The sequence below is a fragment of the Pleurodeles waltl genome, chromosome 2_1 (assembly GCF_031143425.1).
Source record: "Pleurodeles waltl isolate 20211129_DDA chromosome 2_1, aPleWal1.hap1.20221129, whole genome shotgun sequence".
Lineage (NCBI taxonomy): Eukaryota > Metazoa > Chordata > Amphibia > Caudata > Salamandridae > Pleurodeles > Pleurodeles waltl.
The window spans coordinates 895,677,043-895,694,727 of NC_090438.1; the positions used below are offsets into that span (position 1 = coordinate 895,677,043).

At 40.7% G+C, this 17,685-nt stretch overlaps 1 protein-coding gene across 14 annotated transcripts in view; it reads left to right on the forward strand.

Moving 5' to 3' along the window:
- Nucleotides 1-17,685, forward strand: part of PTPRM (protein tyrosine phosphatase receptor type M) — a 1,480,454-nt gene that overhangs the window by 474,656 nt on the left and 988,113 nt on the right. For all 14 annotated transcript variants that reach the window (XM_069218824.1, XM_069218808.1, XM_069218810.1 and 11 more), the window contains exon 5: nucleotides 11,569-11,684. In XM_069218824.1, the coding sequence (XP_069074925.1) occupies nucleotides 11,569-11,684 (116 nt within the window). The remainder of the gene's footprint in view (nucleotides 1-11,568; nucleotides 11,685-17,685) is intronic.

A 17,685-nucleotide genomic window follows, 5' to 3' on the forward strand; every position in this document is an offset into this window, starting at 1 on the left:
CTTACATCGTTATGTCCAAGTAGGGGTTTGTTTTTTTCATTGGATTTATAAGGTTTTTCCAATTCCATTTCCTAACTAAAACATCCTTCTAACCTTTGTTTTTTTTTGTGAATTTCACTTTTTTAATATAAAATGTACTACAATTTCTCCCAGACATTCAATTCATTATTATACATTTTCACAAGTTTAAAATTTTATTAACACACTTATTCTTAGTATACAGTTTAAAGGTAACAATTAACAAAACAATGTGAGGTAACTTATGTAGACTTTATATAAATACAAAACAGCAAGTCTTTCTCTTTTTTATATTCATTTTATGGATCCATGATCCACTGCATTGCCACCACATTTCCGACGCCATTCCAAGAACATATCAAGACATCAACTTCTTATTGGATACTAGGTCTCTGCCCATCCACATTGCAAACCATACCCTAAATCAGTTATTTTGGAGTCACATCTCTGGAATGACTATGTAAGTGGAAGAATAGGTGAGTAAATGGGTGTGTAAATGGTTTTATGGTTATTTGAGTAAGTGTGTCAGTGACTGTCTATATGAGTAGTAAGTACATAGGTGCTTTTGTAGGACTGTAACTGGGTGTGTAAGTGCCTTACTGATTGTTTGAGTTGGTGCAAATTATATACTGTTAAATTGCATACCATAACAAAGCACTTGCATCTAATTTCAAAAACATTCAATCATACGGACTTAATAAAACAACTATATTTTCACGATAGCAATTCCCCTTCCTCTTTGATGCTCACTATTATTTTTTTACTAAATGTTCTCATCTAACATCTTCTGTTTTTCCTTTTACTCTAGTGTGTAGAAGCTACACATTTTCTTTCAGCTTACATACAATCATCTTTTTAAGGATACTTTTTTATAGTACAGCGTAATTCACTTACCTGTAAAATATCTTTGTTGTTTTCCAACTTTTTTCCTGTAAAGAAGCCCAATTCAGTAGGGTTTTTTGCGGGTCAGCATTCACCAGTGGGGCTTAGTGCACCCCCCATGTGCTGCACAGTGGATCCACATGGCAGCCCCTAAAAGCTTTTAGTTTGTAAAATATTGTCAGTTACAAGACATACACTTCTTACTGAGCAATTTTTGTACACCAGTCTGCTTTTCAGTTTCACATTGCAGTCTCTTTTGTTCCCTTCTGCCACTTTTCTTAGCTCAGTTTCCATAGTAACCGTGTTTCCAAAAGTCTCTTCCTACCAGTAGTCAAACGTTCACAAGACTCTCTCTCAGCAGTATACTAGCTTCACATTAACTGTAGCAGGTGTGGTTAGCTGTTTGCAATTTCAGGCATATCCCAAACAACATAACTTTTTTTTATTTTTCCAAAGCCAATCACAGAGTTAGTTGTTTTTTTTTTAACGTCACTGCCTAATTTTAGTTCCCTACACATCTCCACCATCCAATCAAATATGCTCTGTTTGTATTAGTTGCTGTCCTCCATTTTAATTGCCTTTCATCTCCAAAACTGCCTCATTCTGCTGCAGTTTTTTCCTGTATGCTTCTCCAGCTTATTTCCAAAATGGTCAGAACGTAGATTGTGGGCCGTAGATTTATTTTTTGGGCCACCAGAGAGAGTGTTAGAAAGAGCTGAATTGACAGGGACCTTGGTTTACCTAATGTAGACATTACTTTGGATGGCCAGAGAGGCCTTTGGTCAAAGCATTGCTGATTGTCACCACCCAGACCTTCTAAGTGTGCACTGTGGTGGCAAATGACCTAGGCACAATTACTTGGTAGGACTGAAAATCCTAAAGAAGGATACCTTTGGTAAATTACTGACACTTTTCAGACATACTATCTTGGTGTTCTCAACCATATGCCAAAGACAGAATTGGAAGTGGTCAACCAATTTTCATCTGCAAATGGAGAAATCCAGGAAACATATTAATAAAACAATTTCTGCATTACTCTGGGACCACAACATGTGCTTCATATACCATAAAGTAAGCTTCAATGTGGATGGTATATATCAAACTGAGTCCACTTCACAGACATGGGCAACAGAATGTTCCACAGCAGCTTAAAAGACTGCATCCTGTTCTTCAACTAAATATAATAAACACAAAGGCTCTTTTCAGAGCTAAACCTTTTTCCAAACACTGGTTCTTTTTGTTTTCAAATTGTTTTTTTTAACTTCTCACTTGGATCTGCCATGGATCCCTGGACAAATAAGGCGTCTGCCTGTTATAGTGTGGGCGGTTCAGCAACAAATCCGATGTTGCTGTAAGGGTGTGTGAGTGGGTGTGTAAGTGCCTGTGTGGATCTGTGAGTGGGTGCGTAAGTGGCTGTATGCATGTGAACATGGCTGCGCAAGTGGGTGTGTCAGTGGCTGTATGGTCTGTGACGGGGTGTGTAAGTGGCTGTTTGCATGTGTACATGTGGGTCTGGGAGTGTGTGTGTGTGTGTGAATGTGTGAGTGGCTTTGTGGGCCTGTGATGGGAGGTGTGGTAGTGGTATTGAGTGCTCCCATCACATTGTCACCTACTCAAGAGCCGATACCACACAGTGGCAAGGAAAATAAGCTGAAAACCATTTTAAACAGTGGTTTTTGGCTTGTTTTTGGAGGCTTTGAACTGCTGACATTGAGTAGTGGGCATGAAAACATCCAGTACATCGGCAGCAGCCTCAGCAAGTTTTTTGTTATTGGAGGAGGGGGCCTGGGTGGGGGCAAAAGTGCCACTTAAGTACTTCTCTACACAAGGCCCTGCCACTTCTAAGGCCCGCCCCTCCTCACATGGTGAGAATTTCATTCAAGTTGATAGGTGTGTGAGTGGCTGTATGAGTCTTGAGTCAGTTTGGTAGTGGTGTTGTGGGTCTGAGTGAGGCTGTGAGTATGTGAATGACTGAGTGGTGGGTGTGTGGCTGTATTGGTGGTAGTGCTTTTACAGGTGTTTGAGTGGAGGAGTGTCTGAATGTGTGTGTGAATAGGTGTATGAAAGGCTGAATGGGACTCACAGGGTCTGGGTAGTGCTTTTGTGGGTCTTTGAGTGGGTGTGTATGTATCAATGGGTGTGAGTGGGCCTTTGAGTAGGTATGTGAATGGGTATATGAGTGGATGTCTGAGAGACTTTATGGGTCTATGATGGGATGTGGTAGTGGTTTTGTGGTCTGCGAGTGTGTATGTGACTGGGTATGTCAGTGGCTGTTTAGGTCTGTGAGTGGATCTAGTGGTTTTTGGGTCTGTGAGTGGGTATGCTAGTGGCTGTTTGTGTGAGTAGGTGTTAGTGGCTGTGTGGGTCTGTGAAAGGGTGTGGTGGTGTCTTTGTGGGTTTGTGAGTGTGTGTGTATGGGTGTGAATTACTGTGTGAATGGGTCTATGGATGTGTGAGTGGGTGTTTGAGTGGTTGTATGGCGTGTGAGTGGTTGTACTTTTCATTTGTTTGGGCTCTGGGTCCACAGATCCATCACAGATTCACACAGAGGGCGGCACTGAGCACCACAGAGGATCGACAGATCCTTGTGCCCCCCTCCTCTAAACAAAATGTATTTGGTCTATTTCTTGCCCATGAGGCGTCCCATCGAGACCCTTCCATCAGTTGTATGGGGCAGGCTACCTTTATCCTGATCCCTTATATCCTATTTTATTTTTATCCCCACCCTCCGGACTGAATGCCGATAGACTAAGTGTCAGCCGCAACTATCCTGTCAGGTTGTGGCCAGCCAGCTGCTGGCAAGCGAATCCAGGGATCCACCACAGTGGATCTGCATCTCTAGATATACATAAATCATTTTTGTTTAATAATTCCAAATCTACTGAACAGATTTCTACCAAATTACAAAAAGATCTGGATCAAGATCTAGCTTTCTGTCACATTTGGTGTAATTGTGTTCAGTGGACCAGGGTGTGTCATGTCTAAAATCCGTTTGGGAAATTGCAAGCAGAAAAAATTTTTGGGGACCACTGCCTTTTTTTAAGCCCTGCTTGACGAGTCACCCCAAAACTTTACAGCTGAAGTTACTGGCAAACTAGTTTTGAAAAGTTTGTCAGACAACACCAATGTTATTAGCAACAAAAAAAAAAATGCTTTTCCTATGGAAACTAGATCCTAACTATAACTATCTACTGGTGACCGCCAGTAGGTTTTATTTATACATATGTGTGTGTATGCGTAGTGTTGTTATTAATTTTGTTGACTACAGGATGCTGGATAGACAGCTAAAACTGTCTTTAATCCTGACCAGAAAAGGCTGAGAGGACTATGCTCTCACAAGGGCTTGTGTGGCCAGGCCACAAGTCTGAATAAATAATTTTGAAAATCTAGTTGAATAAGTCTGCTTTATAGTTGTATTCTTTTATTGGGATGCAGTAGTTGATGAAGGTGGGTTAAACCTTAGTTTTTGTTTTGTGGAACCATTTGTCCCCCCTGACTTCTCTATTTTGGTTAGAATGTTTTAAAGAAATTATTTAGGAATGTTTCCATGTAGAAGAAATGCATAACAAATGGCTGTAATATACGGTTTGTTAAAGTGACATGCAGAAATCACTTGGAAATAGTAACCACAGCATGAGCTTTATCCGAGCCTTAATTATTTGAAATAAAGAAGACGAGTCTCCCTTAAGCACAGGCTCTCCATGGGCTAAGAGTTCTATTCTCTGCTTATTTTTTTCAAAGAGGGCCTTTGATGGTTGATAATGACATAGGGAGGGTTTCCGACTCCTGTCCTGTCATATCTTACAGTAGATCTTGCTTTATAGAATTAATTACTTCCAAGCGTTTGAAATGGATCTCCTCCGTGATCATAATAAAACTCAAGAAGAAGAAAGTTCATAACCCTCACTCAGAAAATGAAAAAATGTCTGCTATGTCCTTTCTCCTCTAGTCATTTCCCACAAACGTGTGCCTCTTTGAATTAAAAGCCGCATTTTTATTACTTATACTGAAAAGAGTAATCAGTAAGGTATCTCCAACTAAAACATGGTGTTGTGGTGAGTCAATACAGATGGAAAAGGGACTATTGTTTGAAAAATGTATGTAGCTCCTCAGAGAGGTCCCTATGGGCCAGTGCCCGTACTCGTGAGGGAGTGTACAGTGCCACACAGGCCCAACCTCAAGGTAGAGAGAGAGTTCACCTATATCAGAAGCATTCCCAAATGGGAACAGTATCCATTAAGGGTCATGGGGCGCTTTTGGCTACTGCTAAAGGGCGAGCAATCAGGGCCCAAATTTTGCTCCTCAATTCTCTGGATAAGTACTTAGCCCAGCATATGTACCAAGCAGTGTTTCCTCCATTTGAACAGTTAACCAGTTACAATTAAAACAAGTCAATAGGTCTGGCATTCACTGCCAGCCTTTTGTTTTTATAATTTCTTGCTTTTCATGGCATTTACAAAACGTTATTGTTGGGGAAGCTGCCGGTCCCTTGTCATTGTAAAAAGAAGCATTTTCTAAAAGCAAAAATATTTATGCACACATTGCAATAGTAGTCTTTTCCATATAAGGGAAATACCATTTGCGTCCGTGTGCTCCTGGTGAAAGGGCAGAATGCCATCACTCACAGTGAAGTTAGCAAATGGCTTTTGTGTGCTAACCCTTTTTCCCATGCTGTTTGCTGTAGTGGGGAGGAGGGAGAAAGATGCGAATGAAACAATAACAGAGCAGTTGATGAAGAGGGCAGGCTGAAAATCCTTATCAGTGAGTAAGTAGTACATATAATTTTAGTAACATCAAGTGGTCTTGACAAACGCCAGGCGTAAACAATCATAAGCAAAGTCAGCAGGTTTGGCATTAACCACCAGCCTTTTGGCTTTGTCAGTATTTGTTTTGTCAGAGTTTTGCAAAACGTTTTTGAGCCTTCATAAATCTAAAAAAAAAATGGCTAAATGCAAAAATATTTGTCTCTCAAAAACATACCTTGGCTTAGTGTCCCTTGCACTTAAGGGCGCTGCTTTGTGTGTGTAAATGTGTTCCTTGCAAAAGAGCAGAGTGAAGTAAATCACAGTAAAACTAGACGACAACTGAAGTGAGCTGAACCATTGCCCCATGACGTGTACTGTATTGGTGGAAGAAATAAGTGAATGGCACAATAGCAGGCAAATGTATGAAGAGGTGAGACTGAAAACCCCAAATGTACGTATATTATACATATACATTTAGTGAAAAACAAAAGGGCTTAGCTAGAGCCATAGCTGCTAAAATGATGGATCTTTGCAGCTTGATGTTTAGGCACTATAAGTATTGATGAATTCTGTATTACAAACGAGTAACAATTAGGTTAGTACTCAGTGTGCTATGTTCCATGTATAATAGGTCAAATAGTTGGATTGATTCAGAGCGATGGTATCTTTTGGTGTTTTTAATTAGCATATTGTTTATTTAGATTCAAAAGCGAGGCACTCTCCCAGTATGGGAACAGTTGTAAACTTGCTACTGAGCACAGGAATGTGTTTCCATTCAGTTTTTAATTCGAGATCTCTTCTTGAGCATAATGAAAATACTAACTTGAAAGTAGAGTGACCCGAGGCCAATGGAAAAAGAGACACAATAAGATAATTTATGATTGTATAAATAGGTGGAGCGACAAAAATGCACTAGTTTACATGATTTCAAAATTAAATGAAAAAACTGTGGAGAATAAAAGTCGGCAGAACTCGTGCAAATAAAAACATTTCTTGTGATCTATATTTGAAATATATGTATAGACTAATGCAAACAATTTTCTCCAATAAAGCAAAAGTTCACAGAAACGAATGCTGGTGGCGTTGAAAGCCCTCCTTTGCAATGCTTAAGTATTTTATTTTCTTATAGACTGTTTAAGGCTTTTTTTGTGCCTTTGCCAGAAATGAATGGTTTGGTCATTATATAATTTCAACACATCATTAAGCTGGGTGCAGAAACATATTACTAAAATACTTGTCTGACATGAACATTGTCCTTTTTAAAATAGTGTAATTTCACTTTGCAAAAAACCCTTTCTTCTTCACAGATTGACAGAGTCGCCTTTGCTGCTTAATGATTATATCTAACGTTTAAACCCGCAGTAATTGTTGAGTCGAAACCTACTCCAAAGCAACATCAGTAGGATAACAAGTTACTTTTGTATGTTTGTTGCTGCATCTTGAGTTTTATACATCTTAGAATAATTCTTCAGAGGTGACCAAATGGCTCCTAGTGATTTCTTTCACATCTTGCCTTTGATTTTACCCATTCTTGAGAAAGTCATCGTTTGTTGGCTAAAAGATGCGAGTTGGACCTATTCCTGCTTTTTTTATGTATTTTTCTGAATCAGGTGAAATCCACCAGAGATTTAAATGGGAAAACTGAAGGGCAGGTACACACTATCCCATTGTACCTAGATGCTACTGAGAAGTGCCTGTGCTCTCCCATTATAAATGTTGCTTGTATGCTTAAAAGGTCAGGTACTCTCCCTTTTCTAAATTAAAGTGCAGGTACCTGCCCATTTAAAGCACCAAATCTAGCCAAAGTGAAAACCCTGATAATAGATTGTTGGGGACGACAGAACTGGAGAGAGAGAAACCTACTTGCAGAAGGCACCAATAATCCTGAGATGTTAGGGGAGTCTCAGAACAAATAACGTAAAATCTCCGCTTACTGCTGGATCCCACGCAATGAACTTTTGTGGTATGTTAGTAGGGAGGAGCTGCAAATCAAAGCACCAGTTATCTTCAGTTTATCAATGACATTTCTTTTATGAGTCAATGAGAGTTGGAAAAAGGTTTAATATATGTTTTGTATATAATCTTTATCGGCAGAAAACAAACTTTACAATCAATAGAATCAATAGTAAACACAACCATGCATAAAGCATGTTCCATACAATTAAATTCCTTAGGATGGTTTTGTAAAGAGATTAACCAGTTAATTAGAAAAACACATTAAGGGTTCTTAAATCAGATGTTAAAGCTTTAAAAAGCTCAGACTTTTTTTTAAAGCAAAATAAGTTCAGACAAAGAGAACCTCAGAAGTAATGTAAGTGTCAAGTTTAAAGAATCTCAAAGTGAGTCTGAGAAATGTCTGTGATAAACCTAGACATTAGTCTTAAGTCAGAAACCCCCAAAAAGAGTGAAAGAGTGTCTCTCCTCCTACTCTGGGAACACACACTTTATAACAATCCATTATTGTAACATATAACTTTGGTCCTCATCTCCGCCACTGGATCAGCCAATCAAACATCAATGTATTGATGGGAAGACGACAGCTTCCCTCGACTAATCTATCCTAAAAAAACCCAGCTATGAAACATTTTATTTGTCATGTTCTAACATTGCAACTAAACTACCTACTGGATGCTGGTTCTCAGTTGTAGAAAATGGAAGAGAAAAAGTTAATGGTTAGTTTAATGCAAATGTGTGCATCACATTTCCTTTTTCATACACCATTTCAATCCAATATACTTAAACAGAAACAGTTTTTATGATTTCAAACTAAACATTTTATTCATTCAATGAAGATTAAAAAGAATATACTTTACTACATTGACTATTAAAAGTTTCAAATAAATGTAACAGTTATTCGTAATACATTGCTGACCTAGGTCACTAATGAAAACCGAGTAAAATGTGTTCAGTGATGCATTCTTCAACTAAGGTCTACAGATATTGTTTTCTGGTTCATTTTTGACTGCTAAGAAAGCACAGAAATGAAAAATTAAATTCATTTATTTCTCGTTTTCAGGCCAAATGTTAATTCTACAGGTTTAATTCTGCACCCAATATTTTGTTAATTAAAAATGCACTCCCATTGTCTTCCACCAAACCTGAAAGTATCCTAAAAATAAAAGAAGGACCATTTAAAAACAGGAAGAGACACCATGATGAGACGCCGGTGGTACAGACAAGAACATACATGGTGAAGAACATTATTTAAGAACTAAGCCTTCTAACTCCCATTAGGTTGTTTTTTCCTCTGCTCTCTCGTTCTTCTTGCACAAGGTGAAATTTAGTTTTTATCTGGAAGGGATTGTCTCCAAAACCATGAGGGAGTCCTCACCTAAAACAATGAACCAAGAGATAAAGAGAAAGAGAATAAGACGGAAGAAAGAATAAAGGGAAATTCAGATTAGGGATTTGACTATTACTGTCAACTGGGCACTTTTTAATTCTCAAAGCCACTAGAATGTCCCCGGATAATCACCCAAAGAGGATAGGTAAAGCATATTGGGAAATGATATAGGAGAAATCCTCTATCAGTAGAAGGAAATAGAAATCCCGGTGCATGAGAACTCTTTACATACCTGGGTATTTTTCCATTTCTTTTGAGGAAACATTGGTGGCCAGGCCAGGAAGACCTAAAGAAAGGAAACAGAAGACATCACTAATTCCTCTGAGAACCTCATAACACTTAGAACTGTGTGAATATTTTTTTTCTCTCTTCAAGCCTTGAGCATTTTGTATGATTAAAGTCTGGTTTCTATTCTTGTGAAACCCACAATAAAACCAAACCTACGAAAACCATGTTATTAAAGCCTCCAAGGCATTATATAAGTCTATTCTTCCACACAGACATTACCAGAATGGCATTTTGAAATCAGACCTACCAGAAATATTCAGCCCAGCCCCACACCACTGGAGGCTGCACCCACATGGGACAGTGGGGGCTTGCGTGGGTGATGGCTGCTCCTTCTTCTCTGAAACAGGCCCTTGTCTGCAGTCCACTGAGGAAGTGCCTGAGCACCAGGAAGTTATGTCTGGCTGTGCACGTTAGAAGTGCGTTCATTGTTACCAGACAGTAAGCCTTCTAAAACATGTCACTACGATAAAAACAAGTGTGGGTGGATTTAGGGGAGATTTAATCAATGTAAGGTTTGCAGTTCTTTCAGTTAATTGCGAACTGTCAATTTTGCAGTTTCTAAATAAATTGTTTTTTGTTTTTTGAGAAACCCCCTCTAGTAAATTCTTTAAATAAATAAATGCATGAAAGGACGTTAATGTCAGAACCATACGTTTGCCACTTTACATATTAGTTTAGCCATTTTGAATTTAAAAAACACAAGATAATTTGCTAAATAGAATGCCTGATTCAAAGTCACTGGTGGTTTTTAGGTCGAGCCTAGGCAATGCACATGTGCTGTCACTCTACATACTGTAATTTTCTTCTTTGGGCTTTCACCATGCCCATCACATGCCCATCACTTTCATTTGTTCCTTGGCCTGCCTTTCAAAATTCCTTTTGTTTGTTAGGTATATGCTTTAGGTTTGTCCTGCCTTGAGGCTGTTTTGTTACCACCCTGGATACCCATCCTGTTACATGGATTATTGCATGATCGGCCATATACGCTTGTGTCAGTGCACTACTTTTTTCTTTTGCCTCTCCGCTTTACGCTCATGGCAGTATGTTGTTTCTTCCTCTGGCATTTCGCTGTTTCTTTGCGATGTCTGCACCCGACAAAGCTGCAAGCTGGAGGGCGGGTTCTTTTTTTTTTTTTTTTTTTACTTATAAAGTGCGAACTCGACTGGAAGATTGGAGCGTTTTACATGAGCAGAGGTTAAATTTGCAGCCCCATTCCTAAATTCTTCCCAAGTTTAGCAGTTAAAAATATACAAGCGGGTGTCTTTTAAATAGAAAAAAGACAAGGAAAACCTTCAACGCTGCTCTCCCCAGCACAGCGTGAGAGCCGATACTACAATACTCACTGACCTCGGGAAACTCGCCCCATAATGCTTTGTGGGGTATTCCTTTTACAACACATTTTTGCCCGTAATTCAACCTTTGGTGGTCCTAGGACAGTGGCACCACCACTAAAATGTTAAGCATGACATGCTCGTTTTATCCAGCTCATCGTCTGGGTCTTGGGTATCCACACTAGGTTTAGGGGGGGGAAAATCGTAACCTCTTCCACCATTCTACATCTTTTTTAGTCTCTCTCATGGCTGGAGCTTTTGTATTATAGCTTTTGTATTATAGTTTGTGTTCTAAGGGCCTTGTTTGTAATAACATTCTAACAGGCCTGCTAGGCTTGAAAATCTCTAAAGCACTATGCCCTCTAGGGGCTGAATATATGGTTACACTGTACTGCTCTCTGCCCTTTTCTTTTCATGTGGTTATGTCCTGTAGGGTCTGACTATATGGTTGCATGACCATGTTTCTTTCAAATGCTATTTTATTTTGGTGCCCTTTAGGGTATGTTATGACCATTACAGTCTATGCCAAGTGTTTAAAGGAATGCACAAACACAGTTTATTTCTGATAAAGGTTTAATGTGCTGCATGGCTAAATACTTATAAGGTCCCAAAAGCGAGAACTATTGGCTACGCCAGTGCTTGTTATTGTTGTGTGCTAAACATTGTGTTTGTTGTTCATTGTTTCATTTCCTTAGTTTATATAATTTTAGCCTCAGTTATGTGAGGTAGAGTATCATGAGTGATCCTAAACACTCTATTTTAGAGAGCAGCATACTGCCTGTCAGTATTTTCTTAAATAATGGTATTTGTTTTCTGTTGTGCAAAATAGTAATAATTTTCAAACACTTTTCTAGAAAGGGTAATCACTGTAGAGAAATGATGAATAATTTTAAAGCCATCCAAGTACACACTGACTTTATAGGTAAATCATAAAATAACTGTTTTTTTATCTTTTATTCAGCAAAAACACCTCATTTCCTGCGCGTTCAGAATGTGGATGTCAACGCCAGGCAGTTTGCCACTTTTCAGTGCACTGCGAATGGAAAAACAACATCTGGAGACAGGCTTTGGTTGCAGGTAACACATTACTTTTAATATACAACCAGACTGTGTATATTAGCTAAAGAACATAGTGACCTTTTTGTTCTTTGATTTGGAGAGCGTTGTGATTTATCACTTTGAACAAACTAACCATTAACTGTGAGGATGCGCGTTATTGTTATTAAAACTCTCTTATATTTTGTAAAAACCCAAATTAAAAAAATTAAACCCAAACTAAAAAAGAAAACCATCCATGGTAAATTCATGCATCCTATATATATCTGTATGGGCACATTCCAAATATAGAATAGTGTTCTTTTGATCTTTTTGTGTCCTGCTCATAAAGATTGTGATATGTGTAGGTGTAACTTGCTTGCTCTTGTAGTATTTCCGGCTTAGTTTATTCTTGAAATCCAGGAGTCAGGCAGGGTTGTTACAAAAGTAAGACATAGGAAAATCTTTGTGGATCTTGCCACTTATACAGTCCAACATCTCCTTCTGGGAATCCAGATTTTGCAAGGTAATCATACATTTACCCCTGAGTGGTCATAGGCGTCAGTGCTTATGGTTCAGTTGTTAGGCAACAGTACAGTGTTTATTCTCTAGAAGGGGGAAGGTTGCTAACACCAGAGACCACCAACAGCAGCAAGAGGGCTTCCCCAACTAATGTAAGTATAAATTGCCACCACACACCAGGCATTTCTTCTTTTTCATCACTTTACTTAATTTGGGACTAAGCAACTTGGGTGATGGCAAAAACAACAAGCATTTTCAATGCAACGGGTCTCGCATTTGTTCGAGTTAGAGCTATTAGCGTTGTAAAGCTGCGCGGAAAATAAACAAATAAAGTAGTCCGGACTCCAGGCTGAAAACATCGAGCCTCGCATGTTTTTGGTACATTACCAGTGCTGTGTAGGTGGGCTAAACACCGGAAAAAGCATGACGTATGCATGCCATTGATGACGCAGAAATGAAGGTTTTACATTTATTAGTGCATAAACGTAGTGTAGCAATAATCAAGTGTGACTTTAATCGAACTAATAAAGATTGTACGGGGACAAATGTGCCCTCAGAGTAGTTTGCCGACATTTATAAGCGTGCTTTATATAACGTGAAGTATTAGAATTGCACGAATCTGACATAATCGTAAACGTGTGCTATGATTTGCTTGTTTGAAATGCTTTAGCTTAGCCTAACTTTAATGGAGGCTTCGGCCTAGTCGCCTGGTCTCACGGTTTAGATGCTCGTATTTTTCCAATGTGCTAATAAACGTGTATTTCTGCTTGAAGCTGTACTTTTCCACTGAGATCGTTCACATGCTTATCTTAAGGTTTCGTGCCAGCCTGGCATTTTTCTCTTTGCTCCAAGGTCAATCTGCAGGTGCGGACAATGGAAGCTCTGAAAATGAGTTAATTGGTATAAAATGTTGCAACTTGCGTACCCGTCTCCAAGGATAATGTATGCTTAAGTAAAAGCTTGAGAACTGTTGTTTTTGATTGGATAATTTGAAGCCAACCTGTGAACCCTCCAATGGAAGACCCTACTGGATTTGAACTGTTGTCTATTTAAACCAGGTGCACAAGAAGAAAGTAGCCATTGCAGCCATTATTGCCGTTACCCGCCATTTTGCAGCTAATATGGCCCACCTTGCTGCGACGCCATTTTGAAAGAGACTTTGATGCTTTCTCTAATCGAGAGAAAGAGACTTTAAATGATTCTTACCCTAGAGACTTTAACTTTGAACTGCCCATTGCATGAAGTAGTAGTTTATCTTGCCGCCGTGAGGCAACTGCCCCGTCCACCCCTGCCCCTTTGCCCCGTCCCATGCTGATCGAGAAACGGTACCTGTGAGACGAAGACTTCCTTGAATGCTGATTGTAATTGGTAAATATGAAAGGAAATTGTATGATTGCATTGTGTTTCTTTTAGGTAACCAACTGCTGATTTTTGATAAGAGCCCTAGTTAGGAGTTTTTCTAAATTAATGTTGCTAAATTGTTTTTGCATGAAGTCCCACATGCCGATGCTAATTTGAGGTTAGATGAGGATTCCTTTTGTTGCACGATGCAATTTGAGACCTTGTTATGCTGACTAAATGTATGCAATTAGCTCATTACAGATTATAGTTTTAGTGAATTGCATTGCTATCATCGAATGCCTCGTTATTCAAATGCTGCATAGATTGCACCTGTTTCGTCGTTATGGACAGCTATTAATGTTCATTTACGTTTATCATTTGGTGTTGAGACACATCTATATTGTGCTAGCTTTGCTAATATAGGGAAATAAATTCATTAACTGTGAACAAACTGGTGTGATTATTCATGACCGAAAGGTCATGGTTCGCCGAAATGTATTCTGGATTAATTGTTAAGTGTTATGTTGATCAGGGCATTGCTTACGTTCGTTATTGATTATTGATTTGATTAAATTGACTGATCTCGGGTGAAGAGAGTCCCACTTAGCCAAAAGATTCATCGGCTGAGAGAGCGTCCGAGTACAGGTAAATTATTAGTACGGAACGCTCTATCAGTAGATGGTAGCAGAGGACGGTTTAGACTTTTGGGACCCCACTCGAAACATACATGGTGTTGAATTAACGGTTTCGACTTTTGAGATCCCACTCGAGAAGTTGAATTAGATTTTCTTGGGTAAAACAGATTGAGAAAATGATGATGGGCTAAGTCCACCACGACTTTCCCGGGATCTCGGAGCTTGCGAATGAAGAGAATGGAGGTGTGAGATCGGCCTTGGCGGTACTAGTGATGGTATGAGTGAAGTTAGGATTTTGCGCTTGCACAGCTTATTGCCGCAGATTGTGTGAAAAGGTTGCGAGGATTTTAGAGAATAGCGGAGGTGCGACTCCGAGTGAAGAAGTAGGGAAGTCGTCGAACTTCATAGAAATAGCGGAGGTGCGACTCCGAGTGTGAGAGTAGGGAAGTCGTCGAACTTCATGTGCATGTGGCGCTTCGTGCATAAAAAGGTCCACGTGGTTGTTGTTGTTGAGACGGGCCCTGCGAGGTCAAGAGACTCCGGAGTATGTTGAAAAGTGTATGAGACACTTGTTTATGTTGTGGTCTGGTCGGTTTAGTAGGTTGACCGGGCGTGGTCAACGAGTCGGTACGTGTGTTAAGGGAGTGAAAGAAACTTCGACTTCGGGCTTTGACAAATTCTAAGTGCACTAGAATAGATCACTGACAAGTTGAGAGCAGTCTGCGGGTCAGATTTGCTTGCGAAAGTGGGGACCGAGAAAGATGGAATAACTGCCGAGGCTAGTGAAAAATCCCTAAGGTCCTGAAGCGATTGTGTTACCCCTCCTGTAGTAAACCGACAGATCTGTTTTATATTTTTGGTAGCTCGCGATACATGCCAGAAGTTGTTACGAGAGGAGCTGAGTGAAGGAGGACTAGCCGCGAGGCTTTGTCAGCCGCAGTGTGTGTGAGTGTGACGTCACTAGGAGCCGCGCTGGGATAGGTTGGTTGCAGAGAAGGGTCGCGCACGGATTGGACGCAGTCCGTGGGGCTCGATTGGAAGGGGAAAGGCAAGCGAAGAGTATTCCGGGAATTAAAGTCACTTATTGATTACAAACTTTGTGAAATAAAAGACGAGAAAATGACATTTTTTAAAGCATTAAGGAGTGCGATGAAGGGGGAGTCTTACATTAAAGCGAGCGTAGGAGAGGAGACGCCGCCCGAAGGTACACCAGCTTACATTGTAATGGAGGAAAAGGGGGTAGCTCCGTGCCTTTGGCTAAAGCAATGGCACAAGCTGACAGAGAAACATGGGAGCGTAGCGTTCCCGGTCCATGGGACATTCAATATAAGGATCCTAGAGAATTTGAGATTCGCGATGTACGACATGAAGGTACCTCCAAGGCCAGCACAGTTTGAGGCTCTAGCGATTTGGGAACTAATGGCTAGACAGCAGCAGCAAAATAAGTTCGAGACTAGGATAAGGAAGGTAGAAAAGACACTAGCGGACGCTAGGTGGGATAATGCACAGAAGGTGTGGAGGTCAGATGTATTGCAGGGGATAAAATTGTTTCCCGCAATTACTAAGGAAGAAGAGGAGACAGGTAAGAAAGCTACCTGTAAGACAAACAGGAGGTGTTCCAAGGATAGAGAGGACGAGGAAAAGTTGAGAAGAGAAGAGGAGTTAGAGGATGAGGAGTTAATAATGCAATTGCTGAACGACCGTCCACCACCTTATGCAGAGAGTGGACAAGGTCCAAGTACCAGTTCTGCCCCTCCGGCACCGGTACAGAACAGTGAAACTCAGAGTTCAGGAGCATCATCGGGATCTAAGGACCCGAGTTTACTGTTCACCCCGCAGATACCGCAGGTTAGGAGAATATATCCAGATGTGCCCATATTGAAACCAGCAGAAAATTATCAGCCGCAGGTCCCAAGGTACTACAGCAGTGACAACAGTACGGGAATGATTCTAGATCCAACCGTAATGGGAGGACAGAATGGTCACAACCCAACACTGGCACAAGCTGAATTAACCCAGTTTTTGATGCCTCAAAAGCAGATGCAGGGGGGAAACGCACATGCTCAGATGACGGGGAGTCAGATGGGCATGCCGGCAATGATGACCCATAGTGTGGGAATGAACATGTCTCAGAACATGGGAAATGGACAGAACCCAGATGCGATATCACTACCCATTACTGTAGGTCCACCGGTACCTTTGTACAGTCAGCCTAACTTAGGTATGAGTGGTCAGGGATCAATGCTGCAGAATGGGACAGAAAGGAGGTGCATAGAAAACACTCCAGGGATAACTCCGATAGCGGCTCAGCCAACTGGATCTGGGTCCTTGATGGAGTTTAGTCCCATATGTGCTCAGTCAACACTGGTGAGGTCGAGTCCCCCACTGATGATACCGCTATCATCGAACACTGAAAAGTTGCCGCAACCATCAATGGCAGTCGATGTGAATGCTACACTGATGGGGTTGAATGCGCAACAGCTGACACAGTGGTTCAACAGTCTGAATTCCACACAAAGCTCAGCCAGTGGGAAGGGAGAAGATTATCTGAATAGGGTCAGGTTGAACATGGAAGCACAAGAATTGGTGGAAGGGACTATGGGTGTGAATAGGTTAGAGTCCTACTCGGAAGAAGAGCTGAGGTATCTATGTCCCAGGATTACGAGAGAAGTGAACAAGGTACATAGAAGCTTGCAAGAAATAGCTGACAAAAACGGGGTTGATATAGACAAGACGAAACACTTGAGCAGGAGCTACAGGTTGGATTTCGGGACCACAGATTTTGAACACATGAGGTCAGCAGGCATGAAGGCGCACCTTAGAGAATTGTTGCAGAGTGCACAAGTGTGGAGGTGTTTAGACAAATGGGAAAGCAGATGGGTATAGAGAAAGGAAAAGAGGAAAGACAGTGTCCCAGAGCTCAACGAGAAAAGACCACAGAGTAGTGATGCAGTAACCATGTTACCAATGAGGGAGACAGCAGGGGGAAAATTAATACATGTACCATGGCACAGAAGCGACATTCAGTCTTTTACGGATGATTTTCCCAAACTGAGAGAGAAACCGATTGAATGGTATCAACAGACTGATAGGTTTGTGAAGCTTGCAAAATGTCTCTGGGAAGACCTGAACACTCTCTTTGAGATTGTGGTTCCGGCAGATTTGTGGGAGGATTGCAAAAGAGCTGTAGGTTGGCCGACAAGTGAACCAGAGAGAGACAGGGATACGGGTGCACCATCACCTATGGTGATGAGCCTGTACTATAAGGTGATTGAGCATTTGAAGACGAAGGTTGCCGCGAAAAATGTGGATTGGCAGAAGATCGATCGAACTGCCCAAGAGGCTAAAGAGTCGATTCATAGTTACTATGAGAGGTTGTTGAAGGCGTTCAAGAACTACAGTGGCACGGAAACAATAGAGGCGAAGGACATGCTTCATTTTGTGTTTAGATTTGTGGAAGGGCTGAGACCAGAGATAAGTCAGATGATAAAGTCGCATTTGATTTGTTGGCAGTCGAAACCTATTGATGAGGTGTTGAATTATGC